The sequence below is a fragment of the Carassius gibelio genome, chromosome A2 (assembly GCF_023724105.1).
Source record: "Carassius gibelio isolate Cgi1373 ecotype wild population from Czech Republic chromosome A2, carGib1.2-hapl.c, whole genome shotgun sequence".
NCBI lineage: Eukaryota > Metazoa > Chordata > Actinopteri > Cypriniformes > Cyprinidae > Carassius > Carassius gibelio.
Genome location: NC_068372.1, coordinates 6,508,301 through 6,528,468, shown reverse-complemented (window position 1 = coordinate 6,528,468; position 20,168 = coordinate 6,508,301). Strand labels below are relative to the sequence as shown.

Here is a 20,168-nt window from a genome sequence, read left to right as displayed (position 1 = left end):
GCTAATCATGCTAAAATCATGCTAGCAACATGCTAGTCATGCTAAAAATCATGCTAGCAACATGCTAGTCGCATGCTAATCATGCTAAAATCATGCTAGCAACATGCTAATCATGCTAAAATCATGCTAGCAACATGCTAATCATGCTAAAATCATGATAGCAACATGTTAGTCGCATGCTAATCATGCTAAAATCATGCTAGCAACATGCTAATCATGCTAAAATCATGCTAGCAAAATGCTAGTCGCCTGCTAATCATGCTAAAATCATGCTAGCAACATGCTAATCATGCTAAAATCATGCTAGCAACATGTTAGTCGCATGCTAATCATGCTAAAATCATGCTAGCAACATGCTAATCATGCTAAAATCATGCTAGCAACATGCTAATCATGCTAAAATCATGCTAGCAACATGCTAGTCGCATGCTAATCATGCTAAAATCATGCTAGCAACATGCTAATCATGCTAAAATAATGCTAGCAACATGCTAGTCGCATGCTAATCATGTTAAAATCATGTTAGCAACATGCTAGTCGCATGCTAGAAACATGCTAATCATGTTAACATCATGCTAGCGACATGCTAGTAACTTGCTAATCATGCTAGCGACATGCTAGTAACTTGCTAATCATGCTAACGACATGGCTAGTCACTTGCTAATTATGCTAGCGACATGCTAGATACCTTGCTAATCATGCTAAGTACATGCTTGTCACATGATAGTCACTTGCTTGTAATGCTAACAATATGTTAATCACTGTCATTTTTATACTTCTTAAACTTAAATCTTTTTAAACTTTTTAAACTTTTCACATTTTCAAACTATCTATCTACCTATATATCTATCTAACTATCTATCTATCTTCTGACTGTCTATCTATCTATCTATCTATCTATCTATCTATCTATCTATCTATCTATCTATCTCTCTATCTATCTATATATATATCTAGCTATCTATCTATCTTCTGACTGTGTCTATCTATCTATCTATCTATCTGTCTATCTGTCTATCTATCTATATATCTCAGACTGAAAACCATCAAACTTAAAACTTTTTAAACTTAAACTTTTCAATCTTTTCAAACTTTTCAAACTTTTCAAACTTTTTCAGACTTTCTGGTCAGGCTTTCTCAAGCCAACTTAAAGTTTGTCTTGACGAACTTTTTTATCTAGTTTAAACTGTCATTTATTAAGCTGGAACTTTATTTAGGAAAATTGGTAGGAAATACTTAATAATTTTAGTTTCTAAAACAGATCAGTACAAGTAAATAATTATCAAATATTTATATTAGAATTCACCAGAAATATTGAGGGTATATTAAAAATATAATTAGTTAGTTAAATACTTATTTATTTTCATTACATAAACTTAAATAATATATGTAAATTTTAGAGAAATTATTTGTTGGATTTTTAATTATTCTTTTTAACCTGACCCACTCAAAATATCACTTAAATGATTTCAAAAGATTTTATTAAGTTAATATAGCTCTTTATTTTTGTGAAATTTACTAAGCCACTGAATTATTTTTTACAGTGTACGGAAAAACATGACGGTACTAAATTTGAACTCACCCTTGATCCAAACTTGTATGACTTTCTTTCTTCTGTTGAACATAATGGCATCTAATCTGAAGAAGGTTGAATAAACTGTTGCTGCCTGGTAGCCATTGACTTACATAGTATGGAAAGAATACAATGGCAGTGAATGGCTACCTTCAACTGTTTGGTTACCAGACAGTATCTTCTTAAAGCATCTCAGTCTCTTCTTGGACGAGTTCCTGTAAATTAAACAGCACAACATGTATACTACACAGCACACTTCAAAATAGAATAAAATACTTAAATAGAGTAGAATACTGTGACAGAAACAGCTGTCTTCATTCTCCACCACATGATGCATGCTTAAGCAGAGACAATCAAGACTTTTAAATGAATTCAATTGACCATTCTCTCTGGATTTCCACTACATTTCCCCTCTAATCTCAGCAGATTTTCAATAGCTAGAGGCTGGCCTGTACACCGAGGGCAGTGAAGCAGAAAATTGTCCTGATCTGAATCCCTCAACACGAGCCATAGCAGATGACGTTACTGGAACATCTTTCATCGCAAGGTTAAATGGTCAAGAGAGCTTAAACTGTGTGATGTGTGGAGACTATTGAATGAACCAATTCATTTCCCTTACTGACAATGAAGGCGTCTTCCTGTTCAGTATTCAATCAATAAAAGTCACAGAGTCACAGTGGGTCACAGCAAGGACGAGCAGTTGGCCAGAATCCATATACAGCAGCCTCTTTTATTAATAATAAACCAAAAGAGGAGCGAATAACAATCAACTAAACACAAATGAGAATAGATACAGCACGACCAAATTACTAGGCAAGGAGCAGGTGGATAAAAGGCAGACTACTCTGTTTTGCTAAAGCCAATTTCACTTCTGGTGTGACATTTACATTTATAAAAAAAGAAAAGATGCTCATGAGCAATTAAACTGTAATTAACTCCAGAGAATCCACCCAGGTCTATTCCTCAGTTGTAAACACAATGGTTTTCTTCTCTCGTGATGGGGTTTGGCATCACAGCATCTGTGTTTTCAGGTGGAATGGTAAAGATCGCAACACACACATCTTCCGGAAATCCTGTATAATTCAACCAATCTGATGATGACTTTAACACTCCTGAAGTGTTTCCACTTTTGTGTCCCATATGCATCAGATGTTTAGCCAATGGTCTGTGGATGTGAGGTCTGCTGAACACCCCTCTGCCGGGCTGTGGTGGTCTGTGCAGGGGGTCGTGTGGAGTCGTAAGTGATCGCTGTGGTGGAGTGTGTTGTGTGTTGTGTGTTGGGACACAGTGATTGACAAAAGGAGGGTGGGGTGGTTATTCTCTATCAATGAGTGTTAATGGTTTACAGCAACCCAACCTGACCCTGCCCTTCACAATTAATTGTTGTTAACCACTGTTTGCACCTGTTTACATATTTACATTATATGAGTAGACATGCAAAATTACATAGTGCATTATTCAATTCCATTGCAAAACACTTGCATGAAACACGCTGCATGAAATGTATGATCCTCGTGTCCTCCTGATGTAGACACTTCAAACTCATGATGAAACATGCAAATGTGTTCATAAACCAACAATTAAAAAATATCACTCAGAAATTATGCAAGAACAAATGGAGATGCAAAATGGAGGTTTATGAAAATCAACATTTCTAAAGAAGATATCATTTCTAAAGCCACTTTTTGTGATGTGTAATCTTTATTTAGGGGTTTCTCTGCAGATTTTGATAAAGTTGCATGTAGATGCTATTGAAATGATGATCCTCTGCTCTTGACCTGGTGGAGGTCTGTGTGTCACTGCCCATCGAACAGCTGGACAGACACCGTCTGGAGGATAAACTTTGTGACAGGGACCTCTAATGCCAAATCTTACAGATGAGCTGATGCTTCCTGACCTCAAACACAACCAAAACCTGGATGGTTAACGTTACAACTGCAAGTTCTGTTCAGAAACTGCATGCTCTTATTATTAGTAGTGTGAATGTTGTGAAAAGATTTGTATTGCATTGAATTGAACTGTGGTTGTGGTTTTGCAATGCAACATCAACATCAACTCCCTCCGCTATCCTGTTGCTCACGATTTAATTATCTGTTAATATTAAACAAAAGAAAAATGTAACATGATCTTCTCTTCAGATAATTTAAACATTAATTAACAAAAGAAACTGATCAATATCATTTAGAATACTGGGAAATTAACTATACTGGAAGAATACATGCAACACATTCACATTTTGCACATAAAGAAATACAGAAACGCAGCATTGTAAAAAGAGTGTATTTACAATTTCAGCCTGCAAAACATAACCAGCAATGCATTCACCAAGACTTCAGGAAGGCAGCTCACACAGCATGCCACAGCTCATAACCCACAAATAACCTCACCTGAACGACAAACACTGTTTATAGGAAATGAGACGGATCAAGATATTACACTTTGGTGCTACCACTGCTGCTATGAAAACAGAAGTATAAGTTAAAGGATGAACCATATAAAACCTATCAAGAGATTATATAAAATTAAATGATATAAATAAGCTGATTTGCTGGTCTTGACAGGTTTAAGTTGGATCTAGTTGGTTGGTCCCAGACTTACTAGCTAAAGAAGTGGTCAAAACCCCTTTAAAACCAGCATGCTAACAAGGGGCCAAATGCATATAGATGAACCAACTCCAGGGTGAGGCTGAAAGCAGCCAAATTAAACATCATAAAGCCGTCTTTTTAGGCAACCACCAGAGATGGGTGTCATGTAGGCTAATAAAATATGTTTAATGGGACTGAATTTGTATTTAATGTGATTACAATTGAATAAAATTATATATAGAAAGTGACAACTTTGATCTATCCCGAGTTTAAACACTCTCATAAAAAATCATTATAATCATATATAAGCTGTATACACTGTGAAATGATTCTCTTATTACATACGTAGTTCGTGCATCTTTGCTTTGTTGTTTATGAGAGAATTAGCGGAATTAAGTCAGAGTCGCGCGCGCAAAGAGATCAAAACTGATGAGTTTAAGCGATGACTCATCTGAACGCCTCTGATTGGCCGTTGCCTTCCTAAGCTCAACAGAAATGTGTGTGATTGGTTAAAAACGCCTAAAATGAAATGCGGTGCAACATGATCAGATCTTAATTTGATGCCACAATCGACACTGTAAGTTAATTTTCACTTTGTTTGCAGCAGACGTAATAGATAAAATTTGTTTATGCGGAGGCATTTTTGTCCAATCTAGTGGCATTTTTGCCTCAAGTCCCTTAATGATAGTCTCTATGTTAAGACTGTGTCTTAAAAACTAGTTTGACTAACTAGCAGTTAACCAAGTGGCTATCAGTCTTTTCAGTTTCAATTGAGATCAATCTATGTTTTTTCTGTAATTGAATTTTTAAAATGGTGACCAGTGAAAAAAACAGGTGTCTTAATATTAAGACTAGTCTAAGCAGTTTTGTATAGACATGATCAAGGGGGGATCAGTGGGAAGTTAGGATTTTTTTTGCATTGTGTTTTGAATTTCTTTATTTATTTAAAATAGAAAGAAGACTGCAATATAATTTCTGGTTTTAAAGGAATTTATATATTTGTGCTATAATGATGCGCGAGCTTGTAGAGGGCGCTGTTTCTTGTGTTGCTCCTTAATTATTATCTCGAGTCGAGTGGGTGTTCACAAACTAGACACATTCAACAATACCGAAACTGAACAGAGACCAACTTCACAACACATCAGCGTCACATGGAGCCTACCAATTTACAGGTAAATAAATCCATAAACACATATCATGAATACATGTCAAGCCAGTGTGAGCGTTGACAAGAGTATTGTAGTTTGTAACATTTAACAGCACATCCGTGTACATCTTCTTTTGAAAGTTGTTTAGAAACCATGTTCACATTCACCACTCTCGGAAACAGTGTCATTATTTATGAATGACGTTAGAGTGAAGTGACTCGTGTTTATGTTTTAAAACATAGCGTGATTCCTGAAGCTCATAATGCTGTCTTTGTAGGCAGCTTCTAGTTTTGTCTTCCGGACATTAAAAATTTCTTTAGGATATTATCAGTTCAGAAATAGTGTTGAAGATTATGCTGTTGAAGTGTGACGATCCTCTGAGAACATATGAAAGAGTTTTCAAGGCTCCACTGACTCCCAAAATATAACATTTATAGACAACAGGCAGTTCATGTTTACTGGTGAATATAACTTATTTGTGTAGTTTATTATTTGTACAGGCACATTTACTAATATTCATAAGAAGCTACATTGTGGTGATCAGAGATTTATGTCTCATGGAAATTACATTTAGATTTTTTTTTTTTTTAAATAATAATCTCATTTTCAGAGATTATTAGAAATATTTTCTCATATTTTTTTTACTATACTAGTCATACATAACTTTATATGTGCAATGATTTTTGACAGATCACTTAAAATACATTTTATTGATAAAAAACAGCCATGCTAACAAATATTTTCTGTAACATTATTAAATATTTTAATACTAAATGTTATTACATGACATGTAATGGTACTTTAAGTACATTTATAATCTCTGAATAGTGGCTTATGGTGTATTCACCTCACCTTGTGAGTATGTATTGTCTTATATTTGAGACTGGTGTGATTATACGTAATAAGTTGCACATGCTTTATTTCACAGAAAGCTATAGCCATAGCCAGCAAAGCTTCACAAGAGGACCAGGCTGGAAATTATGAGGAGGCTGTTAAATCTTATCAACATGCGGTGAAATATTTTCTGCATATAATAAAACGTAAGTGTGGCAAAAATATCGGATGAACAGTGTGCAGTGGTCTGTTCAAGTTCTTTTGGCAGTTTAACCCTTTGTTTCCATGCATTCAGGTGAACCGCAGGGTAAGGAGGGCAATCAGAAGATCAGAGATAAGTGTAAGCAGTATCTGGACAGAGCCGAAGAGCTCCAAGACTGTCTTGATAAGAAAGAGGTTACTATAAAACTATCACTGTCTCTTTGTGTATTTATGAATATGTCCAAGCAATGGATTGAGTCCGGATTTTTAAAAACATACAAATTCAGATAAATCATGCTGTCTATGTGCAATCTTCATAAAAACGCCTGTCAACAGCAGTTTATTAACGCATGTTGGAAATTAATACGCCTTTGCTCACTCACAAATATATGTTTTGTCAAATAGTAAAAACAACAATGATGACGACATACTAATCAGCAAAACTTTGACATCTTGATCTCAGGTTCTGGTCATTTCTAATATAATAACTGAGTCTCTGGGAGGCAGGTGACAAATTAGATGCTATTTCACTGTACGCTATTGTTGTCGAAGTTTATTTCCAGGGTGTTGGCTTGCAGTATTTTTAGGTGCAAGTAAAAGTTTAGATCTTGCAGTATTACCAGATTTTAAAAGATACTGAAACTCAGTGTTTAGCCATGGCCTCTGATTAGCTTGTGGGATGTGGGTGGGCTTTTTTGCGAGGGTCCCTGAAGGGCCTCTGTATGTCCCTGTAACATCTGGTATGTCTCAGAGATGTGGCAATAGGAGTGGCACCTTTAAATTCTTCGGTGTGTCACTACACTGATGACTTCAAATTTACACTGAACACCGTACACAACCAGCACATTCTCATGGCAGTTTGTAACTATTTGTAGAATTGTTGGCTAAAGGTACAGTCACATTAGTGAACCTTTGTTGACATTTTGTGGGCAAACAGGTCCATTGTGTATTGTCAGTAGGTATGAAGCACAGCTGAGACAGAAGTCACAAATCTGGATGCATCATTCACTCTCATGTAAAAATCTCAGCTTGTGTGGATTTCTATTGAAATGTCTGGATTACATGAACAGTGTGACTCTTTCTGGATGATCTCAGTCGTGCATTTTTTGTATGATCTGCTTGTATCCCACTGATGGCTAGGTTTAGGGATGGGGTACATACAGTAAGTGGAGAAACTTCATTCTCGATTTTTATTATAATTTTTTTTATCTCCAAGTGAACCACGTTATAAAAACTCACCACGGTTTTTGTGTTGGTCCCATTTCCTACAGAGATGCAACTAAACTGTCCACAATCAAAGAAAAAAGGTACAAAAGCTTTTATAATACACTAAAATTTACACTTTAGGTAATAATATGTTCCTTTAAGCCACCAATATGGACACTTTGGGTACAAAGGTGTGCTTTTGAAAAGGTGAAAGCTTTTGTACCTTTTTTCTGAGAGTGCACAGAAACCTTAAAACTACCAAATGGACTGTCCTCATCTAAATCAAATGACTGTATTTAATATTTCACAGCTATTTACATTTACTGCACTAAATTTTATAGACAAGCATTTCTTTTTCTTTTGAATAATGTGCATAAGGTACATCATGTTGACTATAAATTTATTGGACCATGTATACTCTTTTAATATTTTCATAATGTTTGGCTAAACTGCATTTTATTTTTGTATTCCTTTCATAAATAAGTTTTAAAATATTCCTGGTGTCTGGTGTTCACAACATGGATCTAACACAGTTAGTTAATCAAGTTTCTAGTGAGTCTGAAGGCCTTGATTACTTTGGTTCAGGTGTGTTTCATTACTGGTTCGGAGCAGGAGCAGATGTGGGTGCCCCTGTTCTTCAAGGAACAATAGCAACTGATCTGGTTTTTTATTATTAGCCTGTCATATTGCAATATAATGTCTGATAATGTGAAAGCAATGCCTGCAGGTGACCTTTCAGTTTGACAATGGAAACAGTTGTTTATAGCTCTGTTATCTCACTGATGACATCAGACGTTTGGTAGCTATATCACTATAGTAACACACTGGCCTGTTTAGTGAATGTGAATGTGCAGATTTCTAGTAGCTTTAAATTAATGTGATAATACAGAGGAGACTGGAGTTAGTCGTCACACAGTGAATAATTCTCAGGGTGTGCTGGGAAATATTGTTTACCGACAGGATAAGTAGCCTTTCATTAAATTAAATTAAATTAAATTAATGCATTTAACAGACGCTTTTATCCAAAGCGAATTACATATTCAAGGTAAAAAAATTTACGTAACGTGTTCCCTGGGAATCGAACCAACAACCTTGCTCTGCTAAGGCAATGCTCTACCACTTGACATGCCAGATGCATAATTAATTAAAAGTTAATGTAATATAATGCAAAATTTTTAATTCAGTTCTGGCAGGAACAGAAAAGATCTTTTTGAGAACTAGCCCCAGTGCCGCAGATAATCTCGGCAAATTAAATGTCTTTAGGTAATCACTGTAACATTCAAAATACTGTTTATTTCCTTTCACGCAGTTCTACTTTTTTTTTTTTTTTTTTTTTTTGTGGCATTCTTGTTATTATCTTCTAAAATCTTGAATATATTCCAAGTAACGTTACAACTTTTATTACGTAGGAATGACTTGGTTTATTTTCCTGAAACCGGAGGCCGCGCCAAATGGGCGTGTGTTACCGTGTGACGCACGACATTTTTTGGGAACACGTGAGCCTGGAGGCGGAAGTGACATTCGACATTTTTATGCGGAAGTTGTTTATTCTCCGAGCTCAAAAATAAGTATTGAAAAATCACAAATTTACAACCCTCGTTGTTTGTTTGTAAAAACGCGACAGGTTGTTTATATACCACGTGTCTTTATTTTCCCAAACACGCCGTTCGTTCGTGATTTTTTCAGCCCTTATGGCTGCCAACAACAACTTGCAGGTAAGTTAGCAAACAAATGATCTCATAGTTTATCAAACCGACAGCGAGAATGTAAACCCATGGACTAAATTAAATACTAAGTTTAATCGTATTTGTAAATTCATATTTTTAAAATGCAGTCTTCTTGTAATGAAGGAGTGTTGTCTGCGTTGAAGTTTAGATATACATTCTGTTTGTGCTTCTATGAAGCAGTTATGGCTTGTTTACGTCTATGAATATATTTTTCATTGTTTAAGTGAACGCTATAGTTTTTCAGATGTCACATTTGTCTTTGAGAAGTAGGATGTCCTGAAGTGTCTTAATTTATGTGCTTTCATGTCACTATGACTCTGACAATAAAACTGCATTCATTACTTAATAGCTGCATTGCATGTCCTTAACCCCATTCTGATATAATAATAATAATATTAATAATAATTCTGTTTACCACACAGAAAGCTATAGATCTGGCCAGTAAGGCAGCTCAGGAGGACAAGGCTGAAAACTATGAAGAGGCCCTGCGTCTGTATCAACATGCTGTTCAATATTTTCTGCATGTTGTCAAATGTAAGTATGTTTGTCTGTAAAATAGAGTGATTTTAGCAACAGAAAACAGATGAATATTATTCCTGTCTTGCTATATATTTTTATCCAGACTATAATAGTTTGCTGAATGTACATGTATATATTGCTTTAGCATTACAATGTTGATTTATCAGTATGCTATTGAGAAGACTTTACTGCGTTTACAGCAGTGGCAGCTTTCAGTCGCCTCTATACGTTTAACCTTTGTAATTATTTTTTTTTTTATAAAGATGAAGCACAGGGTGAAAAGGCCAAACAAAGCATTCGGGCCAAATGTGCCGAATATTTAGACCGGGCTGAGAAGCTGAAAGAATACTTGAAGAAGAAAGAGAAAGCCCCGGCGAAACCCGTGAAGGAGTCTCAGTCCAGCGACAAAGGGTGTGTGCTGTGTGTTTGATGTTCACTGAATACATACAAACATACACGTGCATTCATTTGTATTTCATGTGTACTTGATTTCTGTGAATCAAAACATCAAGATTAATTAACTGATAATTGATTTTCAACACTAGAACAAGTCCGGTGTGAATGCCCTGCTTTAAAAAATATAAATAAATAAAATCTGGCCCTGATGGACCTTAATTATACAGGGCTTGATATGTGAAAATATGTGGTTTTGCATATCCCTAACTGCTAGCGTGTGTTCTCATGTGTCTATGCAAAGCTGTGTTAGCGTCTGAGATCGTGAACTTCCCCGTTTGCTGTTATGCTATTTATATAACTGTTAATTAGTTTAGGGTTGGTTAGATTTTTTAAGTGTTTTTGGAAGAAGTTTCTTCTGCTCACCAAGGCTGCATTTATTTGATCAGAAATATAGTGATACAGTGATATTGTGAAATTTTATTGCAATGTAATATATTTAAAAATGTAAATTGTTGTGATCAAAGCATCATTACTCAGTCTTCATTGTCACATGATCTTCAGAAATCATTCTGATTTGTTGCTCACGAAACATTTCTGACTATTATCAATGTTGAAAACGGTTTTAGTCATTCATTTTATTTCAGCTTTCTTCAATGAATAGAAAGTTCAAAAGAGCAGACATCATTTAAAATATTTTTTTACATTCTAAATATCTTTACTTTCACTTTTGATCCATTGAATGTGTCCTTAAAAGTATAAAGAAAAATGACTGACCCCGTATATTTCCCATTGTATTTTAACCCTAGGAATGAGAGCGATGGAGAAGAAGACCCAGAAAAAAAGAAATTTCAGAATCAACTTTCAGGTATGTTATTCCCCGTCCTTCTAAATGAACAAAATGACTGTTGTTGCTAACACATATTGAATCTTATTGACTGATCTTTTATCACAGGAGCTATTGTCATGGAGAAGCCGAATATTAAATGGAATGATGTTGCCGGGTTAGAGGGGGCCAAAGAGGCTTTGAAGGAAGCCGTCATTCTGCCAATCAAATTCCCACATCTCTTCACAGGCAAGTTGCTATATCACCATCAACTAATGGGATGCTGCTGTCATACAACACTCTTGAGGTTTTAAAGAGGAGGTCTAATGCTATTTCATGCATTCAGAGTTATTTACACTGTTAAAGAGTTGGATTTTCAAAAATTGAGTTGGATGTATTTCTGTGCCAAATAGACTCCTTCTGGGTTTGTATAAGTTTCAGAAAAAAATTTTTCGAGCATGGTCCTTCATGATGTCATGAAGTGCGGAATTCCTTTTTCCTGGAAGAGCGTGCGCACACATCAACCAGCGCAAGAGCAGTCTATCAAACGAGCTTCTTTCGGCTGACGGATGTTATCGGCAGCGCTGCACAGGACTTGCTCGAGAGGAATAACATTGTTCAGCTTCCCAAAGTACCCAGTGTCACGTGAACAGTGGATGCAGTTTGTTTTTCCGGGGCAGCAGCGGAGTTATTGACGAATGTTTTATAAACCAGGTCCAGTTCAGTGCTGGGTTTGTAGATGGTTTGATACTGACTGATGGAGCTTGGCTGTTTTTGTATTTTTATTTTATAAATCTGCTAAAACTAAAGACTCTTTGGAGATATGAAGAATGCAGTACTCTATAGGTACTCAAGATTTAGATGAGATTGGGTGAAACTTTAGTGGTCAGAAGTGCCTGTATGTGTGTATCAAAAATGCAACTGTACGAATACCCAGAAACAGGAAGTGTTGACAGAGAACTAATACTGATGACAAATGATGTCTGTCTCAGGTAAAAGAACTCCCTGGAGGGGCATCCTTCTCTTCGGGCCTCCTGGAACGGGCAAATCGTACCTGGCCAAAGCAGTAGCGACAGAAGCCAACAACTCCACCTTCTTCTCCATCTCCTCCTCTGATCTGGTATCTAAATGGCTGGGAGAGAGTGAAAAGTGAGTCTTGTGAGGAATGGCGTCGGTTACCTTTAGCTGTTTTCTTGTGTTGAGCTTCGCTACTGTTCAGACTTTCTTCCCTTCCGCTCTTCGCTTTTCTCCCTTTTGTACGTTTCTCAGATCTGAATTTCGGCAGATAAGCACAGTGCTGAAACAACATTTTAATTAAATTTTCACAGAATGCATGTCAGCTTAATGTGTGTATATTTCCAGACCTATTGCTTTATAAGTGCATCTTTTTTTGTGGGGTCTGTGAAGAGAATTTGCTACTGAGCTAACTGACGCTCGTTAATCGATTATTAACGGTCAACTTACAAGATTATTTTAAGTAAGAATTGAATTAAATAAGAAAGGATAGCTAAAAGTCTGTGACCTGTTCAAAATACTAACATTTGTTTACTGGGAATTAATTTCACGTGCAAAAAGCAGCAAACAACAGATTCACATCCTATCTAAAGTATTAGTTGAGGAGTGAGGGGAACTAAAATAGCCTAGCTATGTTTACAGTGTTTATTATAATGTTTGTAAACATTGAGTCAGCATTAGGCCTATTTCTGTTTTAAATAAAATGTGACTTATACGCGGCTTATGTTTTCTCTCTCTCTCTCTCTCTCTCTCTCTCTCTCAAAAAACACAATTTGTTTAAATGCATAGCATATTTTAACCATGCAACCAACCTTTTTAAATATCTTGATAAATTACTGAAATGACTTTTTTAAAACCGTTTGTATCACTCGGTCAAAATTCTTAACGGTCGGTTAACGGTTAAAATGAAACATCCCTAATGGCCACACTTTTAGATTCTCTACTTTTTTAGGAAAATGATACTGAGTTTTGATGGGTTAAAACTGTTTGTCGCCTGATTAAATAGTTTAAATGATGCCATGCGATGTCTTAAAGTTTCCTTTCGTCCTCTCAGGCTGGTGAAGAATTTGTTCAGTTTGGCCCGAGAGCACAAGCCTTCTATCATCTTCATCGATGAGGTCGATTCACTCTGCGGCTCCAGGAGCGAGAATGAAAGTGAAGCAGCTCGCAGAATCAAGACCGAGTTTCTGGTTCAGATGCAAGGTGAGCCTATTAGACATGTTACGATGTCAAATCCTGCTCCTGGTCCAATCCTAATTAAACCCACCTTAAAGAAACTGTGGAGTTATTGACTAAGCTGTGTTTGTCAGCAGTGATGTAATCATACAATCAAAATCTGACATATTTGTCTGACACTATTGTGATATTAAACATTATTTTTTTTTTTATCATGTAAGTATTTGTTATGGTGTTATAATGAACCATGATTACGATATAATATAATAATGTCTTTGTAGGTGTTGGTAATGACAATGAAGGGATCCTGGTGCTGGGAGCCACAAACATCCCCTGGACGTTGGATTCTGCCATCAGAAGACGGTAATAATTAGTTTTCATGAGTGTCTGAATTACTAAGAGAACAGTGGGAGAGGAGTGATTATCAGTTAAAGATGATCTCATTAGACTCCGTGTTCATGTGATGCATCATGATTGAATGCCATCGTCGAGAGACATTGGCTAGAACAGGTTATTCAACTCCTTTAGCTTAGTATCAGCCAGACAGCATGAATCACCTGGAATGTTATGAACTATCTACAGGTCTTTGCAATTAATGTAATATATGTATATATATATATATATATATATATATATATATGTGTGTGTGTGTGTGTGTGTGTGTGTGTGTGTTAGTTATAAAAAAAAATTGTGAATCCTTTTTAAAACCAGTTTCTACTAAAATATTATGCAAAACGGTTTTCAATTTTAATTATAATAAATGTTTCTTGAGCACAAATCAGCATATTAGAATGATTTCTAAAGTAACATGTGACACTGAAGACTGGTGTATGATGCTGAAAAATGTAAATAGGAACCGTTCTATTAAATTGTAATAATATTTCACAATGTAACAGTTTTTATTGTATTTGTCATACAGCCTTTTCGAGCACAAGAGATTGCTTTAAAAAAAAGTTTTTTTAATCTCCACAAATTACTCCAGAAATATTCATTTGCGAGTGAAGTTTTTGCTGAGATCACGACTGGCGACTAAATAAACTAGCATGTTATGCTATTTAAAAATGTGCATGTGGATCAAAGACGAAAAATTTTTAAGCATAAAAAAAGTGTAATACTGCTTTAAACTGTTGTAGTTTTTCCTCCCCAAAAATGCAAAAAGTTTTCTGTTTTATTTCATTGCAATTTTGTAATATAATAAATATCGTACATTTTCGCCTGATTAACAGAAGACACCCAGTAAAATGTCATTCAGTGTAACAATCTTGTCAGGCATATTTAACACAAAAATAAATTTATGACATATTAAAAGACTAATTCATTTCACCCCAAATACTAATGAGTTGTAATTTTTTTTACATTTGCCACTATCCTAGGTTTTGCCCATTTGTCAGTAAGAATTTTGAACTAATTTAAAACACAATACAATTTTGTTTGCTCCATTATTCTTTTAGATATTTTAATATGTACACGTCAGAATAAGCATGTTGTTTGAATTTTTGCATAAAGATTGTGTTACACTGAATGACAATGTAACATTATTTCAACCAAATTTTGACATTTTATTCTCCAAAAACTTATTTAAAACCTTAAAAGTAGACATTTTACTTACATTTAACGTGCTTTCTATGGATACAAAATCACTTTTGTAAATTTTTCTTGATGCGGACATCTTAACGTCTTTGACCCATGTAATGCTTTTTTTCCTGATTGTTTTGAATCACATAATTATTTCGAGCCATGCATCTTTAATCTAGACCTGTGACCTAGACAAAGGCTGGTGACTCCGTTTTTGTTTCTTCATAGATTGTGACTAGATTATTTTAGATTATTACTTTTGCATTATTGACACACTGTTTTCCTAAGGAATGTTGTTCAGTTGCTTTGACGTAATGTATTTTGTTTAAAGCGCTATATAAATAAAAGTGACTTGACCTAGATTGTTTGAATATTGTTTTTATATGGGAAAGTGTTAGGAGAGTGAGAGTGTGTGCAGCTGTCACTCTAACTGTAACTGTAAGTCTGTAGCTGTTCATTGTTTGTCTTCTGTGTTTTGTTTAGATTTGAGAAACGTATCTACATTCCTCTGCCGGAGGAACACGCTCGTGGATTCATGTTCAAGCTGAATCTGGGCAGCACACCGAACAGTCTCACTGAGTCAGACTTCATGACTCTGGGCAAGAAGACGGACGGTTACTCTGGTGCTGACATCAGCGTCATCGTCAGAGACGCCCTCATGCAGCCCGTCAGGAAGGTTCAGTCGGCCACTCACTTCAAACGGGTGAGTCCTCTGACACCGACTACATCAACACTTCAAGAAACTGACTCAAATGAGTCTTAAATGAAATACTTACTGTAACCATTATCTTGTCTTTTATTAGGTACGAGGACCATCAAGGAATGACCCGGATGTCATAGTCGATGACCTCTTAACCCCTTGCTCCCCAGGTGATCCACAGGCTATAGAGATGACATGGATGGACGTCCCTGGAGAGAAGCTTTTGGAGCCAATTGTTTCCATGGTGAGCATGGTTTTATTTTCAGATTTCTACACCATCAGTATATACTAGAGATGCATGGGCCTGATACTGAGCTCCTGTACTCGTTAAAATGCCCCGATACCACACAGTACTTGATAAGTGCCATATTCAGACAAAGAAACACAGACAACAGACAATAGAGTGGAGTTATTAGAGATTAAGGTTGTCTACATAGGATATCTATGCAATGAATATAATGTTAAACATGCAGTATTAATTCAACTGTATAGCTGATGTGTGTGAGCTGGAAAAGCACGAGTGGATTGAGCGTGTGGCGACGGAGATGCGCATGAATATACATTCCATCACTGGAAAGTTTATAGTTCAGTCAGAAATGACAAAAACAAGTAAAACAACGCACAAGTTACTTAAAGGTAGGGAGAGAGAGAGCACGCTTGCGCACGTCTTTTGTGTGATCTTTGATGTTCACTCACTTAGCACATGTATTCGGATTCAAACTAAATCGTAAAAAAAGACAATTTATAGGTACATAATTTATTTTCAACCTTAGGCGTACATGACTTTCTGGCGAACATGAATCTAGCAGCCTGTGTGTAATGCACTCAGCAGCAGAGAGCTGCAAGGGTCCGATTTTGTAAATCTGCACCCGCCCGTACCCGCAGTGCTTAAAACCGCATCCGACCCGTTTTCCGACAGCAGCACTAATTAAAATCCGCACCCGACCTGACCCGCTTAAAATAGAACCAACACCCGACCCGCACCCGAAATCAAATCAGTTAAGCCAATCACATTAGACACACTTTTTACGAATTTTATTGCCAGGTCGTACAGAAGTTATTTATGGAAAACTCTTTTTAAAAGATATTCGTTTTTTATACATTTTATCTTAATTTTGATCAATGTTTCATCAATCAATTGCCCATATTTAATAAATAAGAAGCAAATATATAGCAGAAAATGTAATAACCTTAGTCTAATTGACAGAAGTACTAAAAAATATTTTGCTACCTAAAAGTTAAATATTTTTTGTGTCACGTATGCATGCATGTCTGTTTCCCTCATATTAAATATAAAACGCATGTGGACTGATATTTTTCATATGTCTGGACATATGGACTTTATTAATGGAGTAGCTATATAAACAGACGTTTCAATATATTGGTATTAAATGCATTTTCTGAGAATTTATATTTCAAATTTTTACTGCAAATGTCGAAATACGTGCTCTTTGGTCCATCAGTGCTTGAGTCACTGATCACATTAGAATAAAATATCTCATAATAAAATACAAAATTGACTTATTTATGAATGTATATGCATAGTTCTCATCCGTTGGAAATACAGATAAACGCTTTCATTTGTTGTATTTTTGATCCTGAAACAAAACAGAACAGCAAAAGGGCGAATCATACCACCGTCTGAGGTTGTGCTTCAAGTCGAACGCACCCATTTTTAAATTGTTCACAGCTGAGCATCGCGAGAGGCGGATCTGTGCCAGAACGCGCATTTGAATGAGCTGCACAAAGTCATTTTCAGATGCAATTAAAAAAAAAAAAACCCTCGATAGCCATATTCACAAATGTGTTAGCTATGGAATGAAATAGTATCTGATATTCCGATTGTCAAATACATGAAAGTGGAAGTGTATTGCTGTTTAAAAACCTTTATAACGATCGCGTTAGTTGAGCTGTATGCATGATATAATTTTATGACACAAATTTTAAAAATAGGCTTAAAACGCATTTTAATTCATATATATATATTATATATATTCATATATATTCATTCAACGGGAAACAAAAACAACAAAAAAAAAAAAAAAAACAACTGGCTGATCTTTTACGTCTGTTAACTAATGACTCATGTGTTCGTGTGGTTGTGATTTTTTTAAAAGTGGAACGTAGGCCTATTTTTAGACCCGTGTTTCCCCTGTGTCCGACCCGACCCGCACCCGTATCCGACACAGTTGGATATTTTTCACCCGTTTCAGCCAAATTTGTGGCTCACCCGCGGGTACCCGAACCCGTGCAGGACTCTACTCAGCAGTACGTTACAACTGTCCCTCTCATTCTGCAACGGTACAGATACATGCACGTGTTGCACATTTTGCTTGCTTGAGTGTTTCTGCATTATATGACTGGCTATGGAATATAAATCACAGCACGTTTTAGATAAAAAAAAAAAACTAAAAAACCCTACTTCTATTTGTGAAAAATATCTCGAGTGGTACCCTGAATTATTCCAGCCAAGTGCACCATTACAGTACTAAGTCACTGCAGTGGAGCAGCTCTAATGCTATTAAATTACAGATGATGAACCATAGAGCAAAAACATGAACAAAGTTGTAAATATATTTTAATGGGCATAATTTAGTGTGATAATAACCGAAGGATATACAGTCAAACCAAAAATTATTCAGAGACCAGATCTAATTTTTTATTTTTTTTACTAGTGGATGCAGGACACTATAGTTAATTTATGTAAGTGAGGATAGCAAAATAAAGTAAACTGTCACAAATTATACCCCAAAATTATTTAAACAAAATCTGGGGGAAAAATTAAGTTAAGGGTCGCCCGACAAGTATTGATAGTAGATAACATTTTAAAATAAAATAATAAAACAGTTAATATTGTTTTTAGTTTTTTCTATTTTATTATTATTATTATTTAATTAAAGGCAACATATGATGCTTTTTTAAAGATCATTGTTGTGTGTATTTGTTTTAACAGAATAATGTTGACATGCTTTAATGTAAAAAAAAAAAAAAAAACATTTATTTTTCATTTACATTATTGTAGGTTTATAAAGAATATCTCAGAGACTTTAGTCATTGCAACTTTACAGATCTTCTTTATGCACCAAGAGCTTGTAACACTCCAAAGAGAAAGGAAACATTTAAATCTCATCATATGACTCCTTTAATTAAATGATTTTTGATGTTTTTTTGATGGGTCCACAAGCCGGTACTCTAACTCGGGACTTGCTTTATTTTTATTATTTTATATTATTTTGATTTTATTTAAAAGACTGTTATGGTAGTTTTATGATCAATTCCTCATTATACCCTGTTCATACCCACAGTCGGACATGCTGAGGTCTCTCACCAGCACAAAGCCCACCGTCAACGAGCAGGATCTGGAGAAGCTGAAAAAGTTCACTGAGGACTTTGGACAGGAGGGCTGAACAGAGCTGGTCTCCCCAAACCAAAGCAAACAGATTGTGATTGTAACGTCTTCTCTCTTGCCCTTCACACGCCCCTCTCTTCCTTTCGTACCCACGACAAGCCCCCTCAGCTCAGACTCGAGGCTAGATGTAATTTGAAATGTGTATCTCTTTAAACCCACCTCAGTTTTTCTTGACATGCTCTGCCTGCAAAACTGCCATCAGTACATTGTGACCATCATGCATCTTTTATCATTAATAAGCAGTCTCACTCATAATTATGTGCTTTCTATGATTAACACAGTCAGCAGGACCTACAACAGATGTGCTGTAAGACAATTAGCAATTATAATTAGTTCCTTTACACAGTGACTAAACATTTAAAGTAATACAGTTTTGCTGACCGTCACATAAATCTGAATGAACAACAAGACACGTGAAGATTTTCCAGCTCCATTTTAAAATGCTTTTGTTGGCGGTGATTTGTTTTGTGGGAGAAGAACTATTTAAATGGCTCTTGTTTGTTGTTGCGAAGACCTCTTTGGGCACTGGTGTAGACTTCACAAGAGAGGAGTCTTTCCAGAGTTGCATTTTCCTTATAATTTGAGAAAGTCGTGCTTCGAATCTGTGCACTGGCATTTGACATAACACTTAGAGATCTGCATTTAACAATTCAGGCGCTCATATACTACATACGGTTTTGTCTCCATGTACATTGTTACATTCAGTATATTACTGTAAAATGTGCCGTTCATTCACTGAGATGTGTTCAAGGGCCAGTGTTGGACATTCGTTAATTCACTTGCTGAGGCTCAGCACACAATGTGCCTTCTTTGCATTTTACTCCTGTTTTTCTCTCTCAATCTACACACACATAGATGCACAAATACTGATGCTTGTAGATGGCTATATAACTGTTTTTATAGGCAGAAGAATGATTGGATGATATTTGCACATTTCATTAAAAAATTTTTCAAACATGTATATCAATCTGTATGCGGCTCCTATGCACTCATAGGTGTTTGGTTTGCCATTTAAAAACATATAAGACATCGTACTATTAGAATAACAGTGTAGAAAATATGTATTTGGTTTGTTTTAAGGATAAGTGTTGATAAACTTATGGTTTCCAGACAGTTTAAAAATGGTGTATCTCGTTCATTTTAATATCCACGTGTAAATAAAGGCTGAAATGAAACTAACTTGACTTATTTGATCCTTCAATGCAAATGTTTTAAAATCACACAAACTCCTAAAACGCTCATTGCCTGTCAAATCTGTGTTTTTATTCATGTGTATTTTTGA

The 20,168-nt window shown here is 35.7% G+C and overlaps 1 protein-coding gene across 2 annotated transcripts; it reads left to right on the top strand.

Annotated features, from left to right (window-relative positions):
• Positions 1 to 5,200: 5,200 nt before the first annotated feature.
• vps4b (vacuolar protein sorting 4 homolog B) lies at positions 5,201 to 20,065 on the top strand. Of its 2 annotated transcripts, XM_052611281.1 has the most exons (13): positions 5,201 to 5,330; positions 6,235 to 6,346; positions 6,436 to 6,536; positions 9,697 to 9,808; positions 10,057 to 10,204; positions 10,996 to 11,054; positions 11,142 to 11,261; positions 12,005 to 12,161; positions 13,081 to 13,229; positions 13,484 to 13,565; positions 15,261 to 15,480; positions 15,581 to 15,721; positions 18,783 to 20,065. In XM_052611281.1, the coding sequence occupies exons 1-13, from the start codon at positions 5,310 to 5,312 to the stop codon at positions 18,882 to 18,884; spliced, it is 1,524 nt and encodes a 507-aa protein (XP_052467241.1). In that variant the 5' UTR covers positions 5,201 to 5,309; the 3' UTR covers positions 18,885 to 20,065. The 2 variants fall into 2 exon arrangements, with proteins under 2 accessions (XP_052467241.1, XP_052467251.1); XM_052611291.1 differs by lacking the exons at positions 5,201 to 5,330; positions 6,235 to 6,346; positions 6,436 to 6,536 and adding an exon at positions 9,006 to 9,262.
• The last annotated feature ends 103 nt before the right edge of the window (positions 20,066 to 20,168 follow it).